A 20,930-nucleotide genomic window follows, 5' to 3' on the forward strand; every position below is an offset into this window, starting at 1 on the left:
CCTACGAAGCACTAGTCTTTAACGTCTCTAGCAAGACATTGGGCTCTTTTAGCCCAGATCGAAAATCTTGTTATCCATCCCCTCCTTGACGGGGTGAAAAGCACTTTGAACCCCATCCAACAAATTGTTCCCTAAAGAACTCATTGGATTTGATTCAAAAGACATTGATGGTTCTTTATCAAAACTACTCTTGGGCTTCCATGCCCTTTCAACACTTGGTTTTGAAGCAACATTCTTTAAATTGACATTGGAAGATGAACTTTTTGAAGTTCTATGTTCAAGCAAGGACTCGACTTTTTCACATTCATTGTCATGATATTTTTCCACAACACAAACATCTTCATGCTTATCCATTAAGTTCGGGGTTGGATTGAATATATTCAACTTCACCTTCATTAGCCAAATGAGATTTTCATTATCCCCATCCTACAATTGATGTTAGCATTTGAGGTTGCCAAGAAGGGATGACCAAGGATAACGGGAATTTGGTTATTTAGATTTGGAACCGGTTCTGTGTCAATGACTATGAAATCGACCGGGATGAAGAATTTATCAATCTTAATCAAGACATCCTCAATAATACCACGGGGCTTTTTAATGGATCGGTCGGCGAGTTGCAAAACCACCGACGTTAGTTTTAAATCTCCTAAGCCCAATTTAACATATACCGAATATGAAAGAAGATTAACACTTGCTCCTAAATCAAGAAGAGATAGATTAATGACATGGTCACCAATGATGCAAGATGTAGTAGGTGAACCGGGGTCCTTAAACTTTGGGAGAGTGTTATGTTGCAAAATGGAACTCACTTGCTCAGTTAAGACCACATTTTTTGGTGCTTGGCTCTTGTTCTTCCTCTTTTGGGTGCAAAGATCTTTCAAAAATTTGGTATAAGCCGGAATTTGTTTAATTGCATCCAAAAGTAGAAGATTAATCTTCACTTGCCTAAACACATTAATGATTTCATTGGTCTTAATCTTTTGCTTTTCAAGAGAAATGGATCCTTTCAAGGCATTTGGAAATGGAGCTTTTGGCTCAAAAACTTTTTCAAAATCCTTCTTTGAATCATTTCCAACACAAGACTTTTTCACATTATTACAAGAATTTTTCAAATTATCTTTCAAAGCTTTTTCAACGTAAGAATCTTTCACATCATTTGTCAAATCACTTTCCATCATTTTCTCATCAAGATGATCATACATATGCAATGATCTGCTCCCTGCATGGTTCCCGCAAACTCCTTCGTGTATCTCCTTCATAATATAATGAGCTACTTCAGTTGACACACAACGTAGAAAAGGCAAAGAAAAGCCTTTTTTTTTATAGAACTCCATTCACGAACGTATACCTGGGTGCTCAGATCCTGACCTTCCGAGCTTTCATAAGGTCTTGTGGTAGTTCCCCATCCATGATGTACTTTATTATTGAGTTTACCCACTCTAGCCCTGGTTCCAATTGGTTTATTTCTTTGTATTCTTCCAATATACTAGGCTTTTCCAAGTACTCAAGTGGTATAACCTTAGTATTCTCAAGCTCAACTGCAGTTGCTAGTCGAGCTAATGCATCTGCATTCTTGTTCTCTATTCTGGGTATTTACTAGATCATGAACTTCTTGAAATAACCAACTAAGTCTCTTACCTTCTGAAGATACAATTTCATTTTGTCATCTTTGGTTTCATACTCTTCACGGACTTGCCCTGCAATTAATTGAGAATCAGTAAACACCTTCAAGCGTTGCAATTTGAGAGCTTTTGCCAGCTTCAATCCTGCTATCAAATCTTCATACTCTGCTTCATTATTGATAGCCTTGAATCCAAATCGAAATGTATACTTCAGATTCTCTCCTTCTGGCGATATAAGCACTAATCCTGCCCCACAGGCTCGGGCGGTTGATAACCCGTCCATATAAAGTGACCAAGTATCACCCAACTGGGTCTCAAGATTCATTTCAGGGGTTATAACCTCATTTTCTTTTTGAGGAAAAGAAAGCTTTACCACAAAATCAGCAAGTGCCTGACCTTTTATTGCTACCTTTGGCTTGTACCTGATGTTGAACTCACCAAGTTTTATTGACCATTTCATAAGGCGTCCTGATGTCTCTGGCTTATAAAGGACCTGCCTCAGTGGTTGGTCTGTCAGCACTATCTTGGTTTTTGCTTGGAAGTATGGTCTAAGTTTCTTTGCTGCCACAACCAGCGCAAACGCTAGTTTTTCTATTGCCGGGTACCTTTCTTTTGCTCCCCGAAGTATTCGGCTAGTATAATATACTGGCTTTTGTATACTGCTTTCTTCCTTAACCAAAGCTGAGCTTACTGCTACAGGGGAAACTGTTAGCTAAAGGTACAATTCTTCTCCAGAAATTGCTCGGGACAACAACGGTGGTGAACTAAGATAGTTTTTTAGCCCAATGAATGCCTACTCACACTCCAGGGTCCACTCAAAAGCTTTCTTTAGTATCCTAAAAAAAGGAAGGCACTTGTCGGTGGCTCGGGAAATTAATCTGTTCAATGCTGCCACCTTTCCTGCTAGCCTCTGGACTTCTTTGGTTGATTTAGGTGATCTCATATCTAGTATTGCTCAAATCTTCTCAGGGTTTGCTTCAATTCTTCGTTGACTTACCATATACCCTAAAAAATTTCCCGAGGATACCCTAAAGGCACATTTGCTTGGATTTAACCACATCTTATATGCCCTAAACACATTAAAAGAATCCTGTAAATCAACTAAATGGTCGTTAGCCTTAAGGCTCTTTACCAACATGTCATCTACATAAACCTCCATGTTTTTGCCTATCTGTTACTTGAACATTGTGTTAACTAGCCTCTGATAGGTGGCACTGGCATTTTTCAACCCGAACGGCATTACCTTGTAGCAATATAGACCTTTATCAGTGATAAAAAAAGTTTTTTCACTGTCAGGAGCATACATGGGGATCTGATTATATCCAGAGTTAGCGTCCATAAAACTCAATAACCCATGTTCTACTGTCCCTTCAACCAATATGTTAATCCTTGGTAAAGGAAAACTATCCTTTGGGCAGGCCTTATTTAAATATGTGAAATCCACACAAAGCCTCCATTTGTCATTTGTTATCTTGACCAGGACCACGTTTGATAGCCAGTAGGGGTATTGTACCTCTCGGATAAAGTCAGCCTTCAAGAGTTTCTCGACCTCTTGTGATATAGCGTGTTTCCTCTCTGGGGCAAACACTCGCCTTTTCTGTTTGATTGGTTTGAAGGATGGATCCTCATTAAGCCGATGCTGCATAATAGAGGGGTCAATGCCAGGCATGTTGTCATGTGTCCATGCAAACACATCTTTATTGTTTCTGAGAAGTTGGACGAGTGGATCCCGGATGAGTTGGTCAAGTAGTGACCCTATACTCACCTTTTTCCCGGTTCCCTCTCCATAAGGTCTTCTACTGGTTCTACCCTTTGAGTGGTTTCCTTCTCTATTAACCCTTCTGGTGTCTCAATGGCCATTGCTTCCCCCAACTATTTTGTTTTCAATACGGCTATATAATATTCCCTCGTTGTTGCTTGGTCACCTCTTAATTCACCAATTCCTTGCTCTATAGGAAAGTGCATCAATAAATGGTATGTGGAAGTGACGGCTCTCATAGTATTTAGAGCCGTTCTCCCTAATATTATATTGTAAGTAGGCGTATAGTCCACCACTAGAAAATCTATCATTACAGATATTTGTTTTGGTCCTGTCCCGGCTGTCAATGGAAATGTAACCACTCCCAAGGGAAAGACTTTTTTCTCTAGAAAAACCAACAAGGGGGCATTTTGTTGGCCTTAACCTTCCCCTGCCAATACACATTTTGTCGAAAGCATCAATGAATAACAAGTTAGCTAAACTACCATTGTCGATTAGTACTCGGTGAAATATGTAGTTGTCCACGACTACTATGACCACTAATGGATAGTCATGCAGCTGCTAAATTCCTTTGGCATCTTCCTTCGAAAAGGTGATGACCTCACTTTCTCATCTCAGGAACTTCGTTTGGGGTTTGGATATCCCAACCTTGTAGAGCTCCGGGCTTTCCCGACGTGGGCCTTTCGTGCCGAGCTCGACTCTCCCTCACCTGCGAGTCCACCGGAGATCACCCTTGTTTCACCTAATTGGTGCCCAGGAGGGTTGTTCTCCCTATTCTCGTGAATAGGTTGACCCGTTCCCTTCTCATAATCAGCTGCATACTTGTGTAACTTTCCCCGACGAATTAGGCTCTCAATCTGGTTTTTAAGTCAAAGCAATCATCGGTATTGTGCCCATGGTCTCTGTGGAATTGACAATACTTGTCTTTAGACCTTCTTGTTGGATCTGACTTCAACTTAGGGGGCCAATTCAAGGTATGGTCGTCTTGGAGCTGCATCAGGATTTGACTAATAGGAGCGTTTAAGGGAGTGAAGTTGGTGTAGCTATCTCGCCCTCCAGGGAATCTCAGGGACTTATCAGGCTTCCTGAACTTAGAGTCTCTTTCATCTTTCAAGATAGGGGCTGACCTCTTCTTATTTCCTTTTTTGTCGTCGTCTCCTTTGCCCTTCCTGGAATTCATAGCATCTTCAGCATTCATATGTTTCTGGGCTTTAATGAATAATTCTGTTATAGTGTTTGGTGGGTCCTTTGACAAAGAGAAAGGAATTTGGAGGATTGTAGTCCTCCCATGAAGGCTATAAGAGCAACTTTATTATCCACCTCATCGACTTGCAACATCTCTGTATTAAATTGGCATGTATAATCACGCAACGCCTCCTCTTTGTCTTGCTTAACACTCAATAAATAGGTAGCTAGTTTTTGGTGTCATCTCCCTATAATGAAGTGCCCTATGAACTGCTTACTGAGTTCTTCAAAATTGCTAATAGATCCCGACTTCAATTTATTAAACCAGACGCGAGCTGATCATTTGAGGGTAGTAGGGAACGCCCTGCACATGATCTCATCTGGGACCGCTTATAAGTTCATCAGTGACTTGAAAGTTTCCAGGTGATCGAGGGGGTCACGGGTTCCGTCGAAACTCTCGAGATGAGGCATCTTGAACTTCCTTGGCAATGGGAGAGCCATCACTCGAGGATTGAAAAGTAGATTCGTCTTTTGAACAAGGTCATCAACTGTGGTAGGACCTTTTCCTTTCAAGGTTTGGGCCATCCCTTCTACTTGCAATTTGAGATCCTGGATCTGCTGATTAATATGAGTAGCTTCGATGCATTCTCTAGCCTCAGAGACTTCTTTTCGGCGACGAGGTGTTTGTGTACCAAAAATATTCTATCATGGAGAATGAGCTGTTGAAGCACAACGGTTTCTTCATCGACCTCCCGCATGGCTGTGCCCAGCACTGTCATCGTCATTATCACCCTCCACCATGGGTGCTGTAGGGATAGCTAAGTGGTGCATGATTGCTGCATTTTGCTGGACTAGTTGGTTCATACCTTGACTAAGGTTCTGAACACGTTATTCCAATGCTGCAACACGTTCCCCTTCTTCTGGAGCACGCCTTGACACGCTCTCATGATGGGACACATGCTCGGAATGTTCTCCCCTTAGGCGAGGCTGGTCATCCCCGAGGCAAGGTTGGTTGTCTTTATGGTGTAATTGACGATCACTATCATGATGCGACTGGTTCACACCATGCTCATAATGGTGACTGTCATCACCATATAATTGATTTCTGCCTTGAGGTTGGTGGTGGCTGCCACATCATGTGATTGGTCTTGGTGGCTTCCTCCATCAAGACGGAGAGGTGCTGACTTCCTTCTCCAAGATGGACTCCGGATTGCAACATCATTGTTATTCTAGGAAACTAGTATCGTTTCCCATAGACGGCGCCAACTGATGAGGCAGGATTCCGCAGCGACTCGAAGCGACATCATACCTGAAAAAGAAGAGAAAGATGATTGAGCATCGGAGTGGTACTGGCCTAAGAGCCTCCGACGATCAAGTCAGTGCTAGATCAGGAGGGTGAAAAGAAAGTTAAAAGACTCTCTTAGGGATTTGTGTCATACCTTTTATTTTAACCCGAAAGCCCTTTTTATTGGGGGGTCAATTGTATTGAAGAAGGAGTAACATTCCTTATACTTTTCCAACACGGAAGGGAGAACGTATTCTTATCCTTATCAAAGATAGTGGAGCTTATCCTGATTTACAGTTTTGTGTGACGGTCAAACTTCCTGGTTGAAGACTCCTCATCAGTTTGTTATATATTAATTTGGGATCATTTGAATAACTTTTGAAATATAAAGATTTAATTAATTTAAATTAATTAAATTCTATATGATGATATCTTGCTCACTTGCACTTTTGATTTGATTTATGTGATGACTATGCTATGTCCTTTAACACATATGAATTTGAGGTTATTTGGAATTGATTTGAAATCTAGAGAATTTAATTATTTTTGTTTAATTAAATTCTAACTAATTATTTCATGGATTTAATTATATCGTAGAAGTTGTTTTTATGTTTAAATCATGGATTTTGGACTTGTTGTGTATTCCCTTGATTGTGTTTTAAGTATTGAATAACATTGTGGTTAAATTTATATTCATGAGAACTTGTTTCCAATACTGAATATATGATTGACTTGTGTAATGAATTGCACACTTTTGTATTTGACATTATATATGCCATTTTAGAATTGAAACTCTAAGGCATAAAATGTGTGGTTTCAACCTATTTGTGCATGGAAGGTGATTTCATGCATTATTTAAATTATGTATAAGTTGTGAACTTATTTGTTTATTTTGGAGTCATTTGGGACATTGTTACAGAGACGTGGCTAGAGTTTGGCTCTAGTACGGGAGGTATGAGTTCTCCCTATCTTAGAGTGCGCACTAGGGTGGTATTACCAGCAGGTTAATGCTCGAAATAACCGTAGGTCTTGGCTTTATCCAAGATATGATGTCCAAGTCTCTCACTACTTGATTTCGTATTCAATTCCAAGTTGACAATCATGTTTAATTGTGACTTGTGATTTTGGTTATTGGCGATTTAATGTTATTAAGTACATTTGTGCATTATGATTTTTTAAGGAATCATTGCATGTTTTTAATGTTGTAAGTACATTTGTGCATTATGATTTGTAAGGAATGATCGCATGTTTTTAATGTTGTTAAGTACATTTATGCATTACGATTTGTAAAGAATCATCACATGTCCTTGATGTTGTTAAGTACATTTATGTTAAAATGTTCAAATATAGCTTAGGAATGATCCTATAGATTCATTTGGAACATAGAAATTACGTGGCATGACCCACTTTTGTCGTTTTCGTATTTTAGATTTCAAGTTGATGGCTTTGAGAATCTATATCTTGTTACTCTGTATAGCATACCCTTATATTATTTGGAATTGCATGAAGGATGTGATTTATGCTAGAAATGATCTAAGGTAGCTTAGGATGCTCCTTGAGTTTCACTTTTGACATAGACGTTAGGTGGCATGATCTTTTTGAATTGTTTCATGTTAATGTAATAATCTTGTAAAAAGTTAAGTCTATGCATGCTCATTCCCTATGAGTAACTTGTTTACTCACCCCAAAGTTATCAGGTGATTTATATGGTACGGATGTCTTGGTTTGGGTTGCACAATATCCCTAGATTGTTTCAATGAATTGAAGTTCTTTAAGTGTATTCTTGTCCATGATTCATGCAAATGTTAGCATGAAATGTTATTTGTAGCTCATATGTCAAAACTTGTATATTTGATTCTATATATGTAATGTGTACATAAGTACACCTTTTGTAATGTATTTGGCATGTATGAGATGAGGTCGGAGGCCAATGACAATTCTTTCCATCCTATGTAACTTTCAACTTCATGAAATATTATGAAAATATTGAAAAATGACAAGTTAGTGTTTCACCATGGTAGCATCGGGTATAGGAATTCTATTTTTACTCTTTCATAGAGTCTCATTAATCGTGCATGAAGTGTAGCCAAGGGCCAAACGGTAATTTGAAACCATTTGTAAATTTTGGTTTCCAAATTTTTCATTTTTAGTTCATTTTAGTCATTTTTGGCTGTTGATAGGTCGTATTTTGTATTGGCCGTTTTCGGGAGCCGTGGACCATTCCTGCATGCTCAAAATCACTTATTACGCTTGCGTGCATATTCGTTTCATCTTAGAAATGCATTTGGGGTCAAATGCATACTTGGTGCAAAGTTGCATTTTCACCGTTTTGAGCCTAATCTAATCTAGGGGCATTCTAGACATTTCATAGTGAGTTTTTTTTTTTTGTTTCCGTCTATGTGGTCGAGTAGAAAATATGATTTTGGGGGGGGGGGGGGGGGGCGGGTTTCTTCTTTATGTTTTTTTAAAAAGACCCGAAAAGTCCTCAAAATCACTTTTCAAACTCAAAAAGTTACTAAGCTTGTCTACAGGACGAGCGCTCGTCCATGGGGGACGAGTGCTGGTAAATAGGGCAGTGGGTTTTTGCCCTAGATATTCTCATCTATGAGTGCTCATTGCCCTTGGATGAGCACTCGTCCGTACTATTTATGGGTGTGTGTGTGTGTGTGTGTGTGTGTGTGTTTTGGTTTAGCACTGCACCTCTTACTTCAAGTTATAAAATCTCCTTTGTTTTAACTCCAAATTGGTCCGTTCTTGAGTCTAAATTGACCGCATCAAAATAATATTTCCAATGGTACCAATTAGAGCTTCAGATTCCATTTGTATCTCATGATATTCAAGTTTTAGTGAAGTATTGTCAGTTTTTGGTTCGAACCGGGATGAGGTTTCCCTTCCTTTGACTTCAAGACTTGATATCTTTGCCATCCGGACTCCGAATCAAGTGATTCTTAAGTCCATATTTGTTAATTTTTCAGTATCTTTCCAATGGTATGCTCAGTTGCACCCGGATCTTCCTGGATAATTACCAGTTTACCCTTTTGCCTTAAGTGCTCGTTTTTCTTCGTCATGTCATTTTTGCTTCGTCCAGACTCCAAATCATGCGATTCTTGAGTCCATATTGATTAGTTTTTTTGTTTTCTTTCTAGCGGTGTGCACGGTGGCACCTGAATCTATAATTTTAGAAATGACTATTTTGCCCCCAGGGGCTTAATTGTTATTTTTTCGATCTCTTGCTTTCACACTTTATTCCTTTGAGTTCCATGACCCCATGGAAGGTCATATTAGGGTCTTAGAGGTGTGTTGTGCCTTGGGAGATCATTGTCTTATTTCTTGCTTTTGCATTTTTGGATCTGTTTCGGGTCATCATAAGACACACTAGGTTTGTAAAAATCCAGGGTCATCACAGCTAGAGCTATGGGGCTCAGGCTCAAGCTTTAGGAACAAAGCTCAAGCTTTCTTGAATTGTTGCTCGAGCTTCAAAGGGTGGTGCTCAATCTCTAATTTTGTACTTAGTCAAATTTCTTCAACTATTTTTCAAAGCTTCTTTTCCTTCAATACTTAGAATATTTTTGGGGTTTTCTTCTATTAATATTACTCGATCCAAGCTTCATAGGGCTCGAGCTTTAGGTACCAAGCTCAATCTTTTAGGACTCAAGGCTCGAGCTTTGAATGATAGTGCTTGATCCTTGAGGTATGGCACGAGGCTCTAGGAGCTTGGTTTTTTTCAAAAATCAACTTTTTAAATTTTGATGCCTCATGCTCGAGCACCCTAGGGTAAGGCTAGAGCACCATTAAGCAGGGCTCAAGCTCTGGAGGTATAAGGCTTGAGCTTTAATAACTTATTGATATTCTTCTTTTTCTTGCAGGGCTCAAGCCTCAGAATTTATGCTCGAGCTTTAGTACTTGAATTCTTCCAAACTTCACCATTTAAGCTCTCGGCTTGCTTTGAATGACCGGCAATGACTCTGTAAGCTTTGATATCAGTCTTTTCATTATAAAGTCCCAATTTTAACCGCTTCTCTAGGAAAGTACCTATAAATATACAATAAGCATAAATCAGTCTAACAATGGATAGAAGTATCACTTTAGGCCTTAACATAAGTATATTTAGGAGCTCGAATATGCAATATTCAATGCTCATCAGCTGCCTCGCCCTGTAGACTCTTGATAAGAGTATTGCAGCTCTTTTTCCAATCCGACCATCTATAATGGCAAGCTCTAGGCTCGGTGAGCTCCCGAGGATCAAATGGATACACTACAAGAAATTCGGGTTTTAGGGACAGTCGAAACTGTCCCTAAAAGTACCAAATCCGTCCCTAAAAGTCAGTTTGGACCGTCACTAAAAGTTACGTGCCAAAAGAGCTTTAGGGACGGTCAAAGTTGACCGTCCCTAATACTTTTGACCTTTAGGGACAGTCCAACCTGTCCCAAATAACACCGTCCCTAAAACTTTTTAGGGACGGCCAAGACTGTCACTAATAAGGTACGAATTAGGGACAGTTTAAATGACTGTCCCCAAAAACTAGAGTATTAGGGACAGACAGACCGTCCCTAATACATAATTTTTCAATTATAATTATTGTATTAGGGACGGACAGACCGTCCCTAATAGATTATTTTAATTATATATTTTAATATATTATTGTATTAGGGACGGTCAGACCGTCCCTAATACATTATTTTTAATTATATATTTTAATATATATTGTATTAGGGACGGTCAGGACCGTCCCTAATACATTATTTTTAATTATATATTTTCATATATTGTATTAGGGACGGTTAGACCGTCCCTAATAGATTAATTTAATTATATATTTTAATATATTATTGTATTAGGGACGGTCAGGACCGTCCCTAATACATTATTTTAATTATCTATTTTAATATATTAATGTATTAGGGACGGTCAGACCGTCCCTAATACATTAATTTAATTATATATTTTAATATATTATTGTATTAGGGACAGTCAGGACCGTCCCTAATACATTATTTTAATTATATATTTTAATATATTATTGTAATTATAATTATTATATTAAACCGTCTATATATATATATATTGTATGCTTAATTTGTGAATTTAACCATTCCGGATACATACATACAAAAAATATACAAAATAGATCCACAATAACATTCAAAAAAATATTACTATCCATAGAATAAAATCAATCCACAATATATATATTCAAGATCCATAAAATATAAAATCTCTAGTTTTCTAAACAAAAACTAAAACCATGTGGTAGCACAAAAAATTGTTCCATCCTCTTCAAGATCCATTATTCATTCTGTTGGTGGTTGTGGTGGTGCTTGCTGGTGAGACCATGTTGGTGGCGGCAGCTGATATTGCCATCTTGTTGTTGGTGGCGGCTGCTGAAAATACGAGTCTGCTGGAGGTGGCGGTGGTTGTTAATGCCAATTTGGTGCGGTTTGCTGCTGTTGGGAATCTGATGGAGACTGTTGTTGGTGGAACCATGGTGGCGACTGCTGCTGCTGTTGGAATTGGAGGAACCATGGTGGCGGCTGCTGCTGCTGCTGCTAATATTGGAGGAACCATGGTGGCGGCTGTTGTTGGTACTGCTCAAGCATCTTCTCAAGTTTTTCTATTTTTTTCGCCATTTGTACACTTCTTTCTTCAGCAATTTCGGCCCTTTTCCTAGAAGCCTCATCATATGATGAAGAGGCACGCTGACACTTTGGAGCCACGAAACCATGTCCGAATCCACGGCAATATCCCTTCCTTATGCCTAGTTGGTTTTGTACTATCTCAACATCATTTATGGATGGACTCGTACCATCAGAATTTTGTGCAGCCTTTTCTTTCATTGCATCCTGCAAAATATTTAAGTTCGCTATCAAATTAAAAAAATATGGCATAGGAATAAATCAAGTAATAACAGAAAATGTAATCACACATGCACCAGCACATAAAAATAGAGAGATTAAAGTGATTCGGTTTATAACATGCGCGCATACAGTAAACAATGGCATTTCTTGTATGCCATTTCTTGTATGACATGCTGTTTCTCAACAAATAGAAAAAAAATTTGTACATTTAAATAAATTTAAGGCTCACTACTGTCGAAATTATTGTTAGAAACTTTGTGGGTAGTTGGTGCACCAGAAAAATATTAGCAAACAAACCATGGGTTTGACAGAGCTAATTTTTTCACAAAAACTCTCCATTATCATTATAATGTGGTCTGATACGAGTTTAACACACAAAAAGTATCCATCACTGCAAAATGGCTGATCAAATCATTAAGGTTCTGGTATTTTAATAGATTAGAATGGAGCCAAAACGCAAGGCACTTTCTGTAACTTGCAACTCTAAGGCACTTTCTCAAACATGGTAAATGGCTGCCCATGTTGTCCCCGTTGCAAGTTGTGCGATTCCATCACCCACATAGCCAAATTTGATATGAAAAAGGAATGATGCATTTTGACATTTAGTATAAACCAACTATCTCTCCAAAATCCTAATGGTGGGCTCTGGGGCCACAGTGAAGTTCCAATTTTGTTTTTCCAGTCTTTTTGTGCTCTGGAGTTGTTTGGTAAAATAAAAGAATAAGCGTAATGTTTTATATTAGCATAACCAAAAAAAAAAAAAAAAAAAAAAAAAAAGAAGGTATTTGAATGAGTGCATTTGGGAGTCCATGTATTGACCTTATAAATCTGAAAAAGATGAACATCAACCTATATATATTTTTCTAATAAGCTAAAAAAAGCTTTTAGCTTGTCATATGAATATATATATAAAGGCTAAAAAAAGCTTTTAGCTCGTCATATATATATATATATATATATATATATATATATATATATATATATATATATATACGTTAATTGAATAATAAACTTAGAATCTCCTATCACTATTAATGATAATAAAGTCAATCGTGCAAACACAATATGGTTGGAGACATATGACCTATAAGCTCCAAGAGTCACCAAAATAATTGAGTCGACTTCAAGATCTTCATATCAACTTGATTTTAGAAGCTAAACCCATCAACCTAATTATGATAAGGTTGGTTTAGGAAAGACAGACCCAATGACTTATGGATTGAATTGAACTTAAGTTTTCCACTCTTTCTATCAAGGTCCCAAGGTTTGATCGAGCAGTTTTGCCCCAACATGAATTCAGTTTGACCTTTAGTAGAAACATTGATTCATATAAATGAAATGATTATATCTACTGCAAAAAAGCCACTCTGGGCGTCTGAAATGACAACTTGACATGAATGGAATCCATTATTGAGCTGCCCAAATTTTAAGTTGATGTGTAATGTGAATAACATATAATAGAGTCCACAACTTCCGATTCCGAGTGCAGAGACGCAGATCAAAGAGGAGCAAGGAATTAACCCTGTGAGTCTCTCATCTCTCTCTAAAATGTGTATGTGTGCGTATGTATATAATTTTCTGATAGATGCAATTCCAAAAAGTGTATGTGTGTGTATATATATAATTTCACATAGATATATAGGTTAAAATGTCATAATAGTTGAGGTTACAGACTCACAGAGTAGTTGAAACTGCAGAGCAAATTAATCAAGAATATATTTTGTGTGCCACTTCTCAGAATATTCAAGACCAGTGATGTATATATAAACTCACATATGCGCATAAATAGAAGAAATTTTGATAGTTGAGATTATTGAGTGCAGATGAATCTACAGAGCAAATTAATCAATTTAGAGTTTTTATAATCTCAATTTTGTAGTCCGAAGAAAAGGAAAAGAAAGAAGAAGGTAGTTAACCTGATACAAGGCTAGAACAAGTTGTAGATTGTCTTTTCTGTAGTGCTTGGAATGAGAATGAAATCCCATTTGTAGGAGTGACATGTCTAGAAATAGTTGAAGTTATTGCTAATGAGATAGGAGCGAATAGACTGGGAATAAGGCTCTCTCCCTTTGCAGATTTTATGGAATCCGGAGACTCAAATCCAGAGGCTCTTGGCCTCTATATGGCTGAATCATTGAATAAATATGGCATTCTCTACTATCACATGGTTGAGCCTAGGGTGAAAACTCGAGGAGAAATATGTGATCTAAATTCAGCTCCTCCCTCTCTGTCATCTAAATTCAGCTCTCAAAAAGAAGAGAAACCAGCCAGGAACACCAGGCAATGCCAATCTTTATGAATTTAGGGGTCCTACAAAGGAGATTTGATATCTCATAAAATGCAGTTAATTTAGATTTGAAGATCTAAAATAATGTCTGAAAAATATTTGATGATCTAATAATGTCATAGGTAGACATATTGATGTAATAGGTAAATAGTGATTCTCTACTATCCCAAAACTAAGCTATTAAATTATAACAATAAATCAGATTTTGATTTCTTGTCTATTTAATTCAAGAAATTAACTAATAAAATATAACATGACGCTCCAAGAGTATCTAGGACAGCTTTTACTGAAGTTGTGTGTGTGTGTGAGAGAGAGAGAGAACAAATACAGCTCAGGATATAGTGGGATGACAACAGGATCTGCAGCTGACCCCATCTAAATAGAGGAATATGCTTTATATATAAGATAACCTTCCTACAGGAGCTGATCGATGAAGTAGCTTGAAGCCTTCATATCACATAATTAAACTAACTAAAAGGAAGAGAATAAAAAAGGGAACAACAATACTTACCAAAAAAAAGAGGTCACATTCATCTTTTCTTTAACACTCCTACAAATGGGATTTTATGTTTTTGGTGGATTTTCAAAGTTACAACCACCCAAACATAATAAAAGAGTACGGATAATTATATATTATATATATGTGCAACCCCACATAAAGCTTATGACATTAAAGTGCTTGCTTCATGGAAAATCACTTCTCACTTTCTCTACATATATATTTAGATAATCATAAAACATAAAAGTGTGTATATATATATATATGTAACAACCACACATAAACCTTATGCATAAAAGGGCTGCTTCATGGAAAATCACCTCACTTTCTCCACACCCCCACACACAAATAGACAGACAGACAGATATATTCATATATATATATAAATGGGTCACTACTTGTTAGAGCAAAGTGAGGCTTCCATTTACAAGCTATTCCATTCTCTCTCTTCTCTCTCCTGCTATAGGTATAATTTTCAGTCACAACCAAGATTGACGAAACCCTAATTAAAATTAATCTTTACTCTAAACAATTTTTAATTCAAGAAACCCCAATTAATGGACTGATTCATTAATTTTCATGATACATCCAAAGATCTCATGTATATATTTAGTAGAAGTGGAAATTTTAAAGAATGTGAGTCAAGACAGAGATGGTGAGGGGTTTCTAGACTTGAAGTATTTTGGAGTTATGGAATGTAAGGGGATAGAACATTTATTTGGCATGAGTTGTTATTAAATCTCCAGATTTATACCCTAGATATAAGACACATATTTGAACTATGCAAAACAGATAAATTACAAATCCAACACAATCAATCAATGTTGACAATATTATGAGATCCAAATTTCATAATCTAACATGCTAGCTTATAGTTAACTTACAAAATTCCTCTTAGCTTTCTCATGTGCCCATCCACCTTGTTCCTTAAAATGTGTGTCCTTGTACAAACGAATAGCAGGATCCTCTTCCCTTTCACCGTCCTCATCTTCTTGGCTCTGCCTTTCTTTGAGTTTGACCTATAGTACAAAGTAATAGTGACTATTAGACAAATATATGGTTTAGAACGTAGAATATAAAATAAAAAATTTATAATTATTGTTTCGTATATTACGCACATAATCATCGTAACGTCTGACGAAGGACATTGATCCAGAATAATGTGGAACCTCATTCTTGGAACGGTTTTCTTTGTTTTTTGCACTTATTTCCTAAGTAGTAATTCAAACAATATTACAAGTTAGGAAACCTAAATAACTAGTGAATGAAGTTATTATATTAAATAGTAAAAACAAGTAGTTAAGAAATTGAACCTGAAATTTAGGTGACATCCACGTATCACACAATTTTTCCCAAACAGCATTACCAATACCATTGTAAGGATGGCGGCGTGCATTCTCAATCGGAAGATGCTCTTCAAAATGACACTTCAATTTATATCTATATTTCCTCAACACGCTGGAAATTCCCATATTTACTCGCTTAAAATCAATGTCATTTGCGTATGCATCCACTCCAAAGACCTCCTTTATAATGTAAAATTAAAGTAAGCTATAATTTGTAACCAATTGGACAAGTAATCTCTGATTTTTTTTTAACCAAAACAAGCATTAAATGATGGTTATCATTACCTTCAAATGGTTATAGCAGACCTCTTTCTCAAAATCTGGAACATCCCTCCACGTTTTATACTTTATAAGGGCTTCGGTATCTCGTGTATTAATGCCAACCTCAGCCGTCCATAATTTGTTATTTAAACCAACAGGTTTAATATAACCCTCTCCAAACTCAACTGGAACTGGCCAATTGTTTTCATTAATTTTGTGCAAGGCTTCATTTTTTGCTCTTCCACGCCCTTTTCGTATCGGACCTGAAAAAAAAATTTATCATCTTAATTAAAGCGTAGGCATTTTACAAAAGAACTTATGGTTAATCAATGATGAAGCATAATTACCTCCACTTGGTTGTGGCCCTATCTGCTCACTACTACCATCACCTTCCATTCTTTCATTTGTTGAATTCCTATCTTCACCTAATCCACTTGGTTGTGTAGGAGGTGAACTTGTAGATGGTTGCTCAGTTTCAGCCTTGCGGGACCTTAAAACTCTACGCATCGGTTCCTCGGAGGTGTCCATAATTTAGTTTACAAGCTGATATGAAGAATCAAGTGAAATTAAATCAAAATAAACAAGCATATGCAAAATATATTCTGAGTCATCATTTCATATTTACATAATTCCATTGAATAAAAAATTCAATAATTAGAGGCAATATAACTGAATAGATCACATTAAATATAATCATAAACCCAAAAAAAAAAGTAAATGCTCAAATATAACAATTAATTTAGTCAACCAAATCAAAGCTGCAAATTAATGAAGCACAGAAACAATACTTAAAGAGAAATTTAAACAAAAAGTAACTCAAAAGATAAAGCTCGGTAATATAATTCAGCTGGTCACTTAAAGTATTAATCATCAAACAATAAAATGAGGTACATGCTCAAGAATAAAAAGCTTCACATGTCATCCATATCAGTATCATCTTCAGACATTAATTCTGGTTCCTCATCTGAACTATATTGAATGTTGAGAGCTTCATCATTCTCAACATCCCAAAAGTCATCATTAATGGCTGTTTCACCCCTACATTTTTGAATCATTTCAGCATCAAGAGTTTCACCCTCTAAATCGTCCCTGTTCAAAGGGAATGGATCCATGTCCAAGTCCGCTTCAACAACTCCATCCACGATGCTTGGTTCGCTCTCTTGGTATGCTGTAGTGTTGAGCATTTCATCATGTACTCCTGTTTCACCCTCTTTTTCAGGTACATCAAACGAGCTTCTACTTGTTATATCTTGAACTACCTCCCACGTCCCTTGTAATTTGTTGTCTTTGACATAGAAGCATTGCAATGCTTGATTTGCTAACACAAACGGCTGATTTTTGTACGCTCTACTGGCTACATTTACACTTGTGAAATAGGTATCTTTATGTACACCGGTACCAATCCTAACATCAAACCAATCACATTTGAAAAGAAAATTTTTTCTACCCAGACGATATCTTAACTCAATGATATCTGTTAGGGCACCATAGTAATCTTGGTCTTCTCCTTTCACTAACACGCCACTATTCTGTGTTCGTCGATTTTGCTCCTTTTCCTTAGTATGGAACCTAATCCCATTTACAATACACGCGGAATATCGACTTACTAGACATTGAGGTCCACACGCTAATGAATACAGATCATCACAAGTTGTTTCCTTTTGATGATGACGCATTTCCTTTATCTATTAAAAGAAGTGTAGTGTTAAATAAATGAATGATAGTTCATTTTAATTAAATTAACGAATTTTATTTAATTAAGTACAATAGGTGCATAATGGACTTACTTTTGTTTCGAACCACCTCGAATATTCTTTAGCATGTCTTTGAGGAACATTGCGCGGATTTTCTCTCTCAAGTTCTACCTTGTGTTTTCTAAACAATTACATTATGTTAATGATACAATTGTATACATGTATTAAGAAATACACTATATATTCATAGAAACTGACAAGATATGACATGCAATGAGTTACTTACTCTTCATGTGACAAAACATCTTCACAATTCTGTAAAACGTACAATCGGGCCATCTCTATGTCCGCACGGGGCAATATGTCCAAACTTTGTGCTCCTATCGGTCGAACCACTTGCTTTAGATCATAAAATGTGGACCAATTATTGTTGTAGTTCCCCTCACTATTTCTTTCTTCTCTATTGAACCTTGTCTCAATCCCTCCAAGAAATTTTGAACAAAATGTGAGGCACTCATCGTCCACGTAAGCTTCCGCAATGGACCCTTCCGGACGTGCTTTGTTACGGACGTACAATTTGAGAGTATGCAAAAATCTACATAACCGTTAATCAAACCAATAATATTTAATAACAAACTAATAAAACTTGTTAAAAAAAAAAATGTTGGTTTACTAAAAATATACAGCACCTTTCAATCGGGTACATCCATCGATATTGTGCAGGGCCTGCGATGATGGCTTCACGCGGCAAATGCAGAGCCAAGTGCACCATAATGTCAAAAAATGACGGAGGAAATATCATCTCTAACTTACTTAGTATAACAGCAATGTCCCTTTCCATTGCCTCTAAGACATCCACTTTGACAGTTCGACAACACAATTCCTTGAAGAATAAACCAAGCTCAGCTATTGTGTTACAAATATCTGAATTTAAGAATCCTCGTATAGTAATAGGGAGGAGACGTTGTAAGAGAACGTGTGAATCATGACTTTTCAATCGAGATATCTTACAATTATTAACATTCACACACCGACTTATGTTCGATGCATAGCCATCTGGAAACTTAACTGATTTTAGCCATTCACATAGTTGTCTTTTATTATTCTTTGACAATGTGTAGCGCGCTTATGGCATCTCAAATTTTTCACCATTACGTCTCAGGTGGAGTTCTTTTCTAATCCCCATTGCTTCTAAATCCAACCGAATTTTAAATGTGTCCTTAGTTTTCCCTTCAATGTCCAATAATGTCCCCAACACACTATCGCATATATTTTTCTCTATATGCATAACATCCAGGTTGTGCCGCAACAAAATGGTCTTCTAGTAAGGTAGTTCAAAGAAAATACTCTTCTTCGTCCAGTTAAGTTCAAATTCCTCACGAGTTCGCTTCTTTTTATTTGGCCCCTTTCCGAAACTAACCTCGGGTATGAGGTTAAGTTGTTCTAGAATATCATCACCCGTCAACTGCTTTGGTGGCCCTTTGTCTTCACTTTTGCCATTAAATTGCTTGTGATGGTTTCTGAAAATGTGATCTAACGATAAAAACATACAACTTCCCAAGTAGCATATCTTACGTCTGTGTTTCAAAAAACAAGAACATGTTTCTTTGTTACAATTCGGACATGCTAGATAACCCTTTGTCATCCATCCAGATACCATCGCATAGGCGGGAAAATCACTAATGGTCCAAATCATTGCCGCATGCATTTTAAAGTTACATTTACTGTACGCGTCATAAGTCATCACACCATCCCGCCACAATTCTTTTAACTCTTCAACCAAAGGTTGCATGTACACATCAATATCATTACCAGGCGATGTTGGACCAGGAATAAGCAACGACATAAATATATATGGCTCCTTCATACATATCCAAGGTGGCAAATTGTAAGGCACAATCATCACAGGCCACATACTATACGCATTGCTCATATTTCCAAATGGATTGAATCCATCAGTTGTTAATCCAACACGAACATTACGAGGATCAGCAGCAAACCAACTATGCTTACTATCAAAATCCTCCCAAGCTTTTGAATCAGCTGGATGTCTTAACTCATTTGTCTCCTTCACACGTTTCTCCTTATGCCACCGCATATCTAAGGCTGTATCCTTTGACATAAACAACCGTTGAAGTCTTGATTTCAATGGGAAGTGCCGGAGAACCTTTTGAGGGATTTTCTTACCCTTACCTTCGTGAGGTTTATACCTCGATTCACCACATTGTGGACAATTTTCTTTACTTGCGTTTTCCCTCCAAAATAGAACACAATCATGTTTACATGCATGTATACAATCATATCCGAGACCCAAGTCTCGTAACAAGCTTTTAGTCTCATAATGAGACTTTGGTAACACATTATTATCGGGAAGCATATCCTTAAATGCATCAAGCATCATGTCAAATGATTTGTTGCTCATTCGGCTTGTAACCTTCACATGGAACACTTTAATATCGCTGACAACTTAGAGTATTTTTCACAACCTGGCCACAATTCACATTGTGCATCATTTAACAATCTATCAAAGCTTCCTCCTCCAACATCAACTTCAGGCGAATCTTCTTGTTGTGGTGCATTAGTGAAGTTTCCCATTTGTATATTATCCAACAATTCAAACACATTATCTACATTTCCATCTTCATCGTGGACATTTTCCCTACTGACATTAGCATCAATATTAACATTATTGTTGCTTTGACGAGCCTCCCCGTGATATATCCAATTGGTATACCCCTTGTCCATCCCATTTCTCAAGAGATGCTGCTTAACTTCTTCAATTTGATGATAAGTCCTATTTTTGCAACGACGACAAGGACATCGGGACCTACCGTCTACTTCTGCATGACGCCTAGCCACATCAATGAAGTCATGTATGCCATCAAAATACTTTACACTTCCCCTAGTGTGATGATGAATCCAAGACTTATCCATGTAACTGCTTAAATGTACACAAAAAAAATAAAAATAAAAAAAGAAAAAAAAAAGAAAAAAAGGAACATATATCCATCAAGAGTTAATAAAGGATATATATATATATATATATATATATATATATATATATATGTGTGTGTATGTATATAAGTGTGTGGAGCCCATCATGGAAGGAACAATGAATGAGTGTAAGAACCGTCTT

At 37.1% G+C, this 20,930-nt stretch overlaps 1 protein-coding gene across 1 annotated transcript; it reads right to left on the minus strand.

Annotated features, from left to right (window-relative positions):
- Positions 1 to 19,115: 19,115 nt before the first annotated feature.
- On the minus strand, positions 19,116 to 20,216 carry LOC132272403 (uncharacterized). Its single transcript, XM_059773561.1, has one exon. It carries the CDS (start codon positions 20,214 to 20,216, stop codon positions 19,116 to 19,118), a length of 1,101 nt encoding a protein of 366 aa, XP_059629544.1.
- Positions 20,217 to 20,930: the final 714 nt, after the last annotated feature.

The sequence above is a fragment of the Cornus florida genome, unplaced genomic scaffold (assembly GCF_030987335.1).
Source record: "Cornus florida cultivar Cherokee Brave unplaced genomic scaffold, ASM3098733v1 CherokeeBrave_3.0.0_Hap2_Chr09, whole genome shotgun sequence".
Taxonomy (NCBI): domain Eukaryota; kingdom Viridiplantae; phylum Streptophyta; class Magnoliopsida; order Cornales; family Cornaceae; genus Cornus; species Cornus florida.

What these genes read in the sequence shown, in the direction of transcription:
- LOC132272403 (XM_059773561.1), bottom strand. Translation starts at nt 20,216, where the DNA reads ATGAGCAACAAATCATTTGACATGATGCTTGATGCATTTAAGGATATG.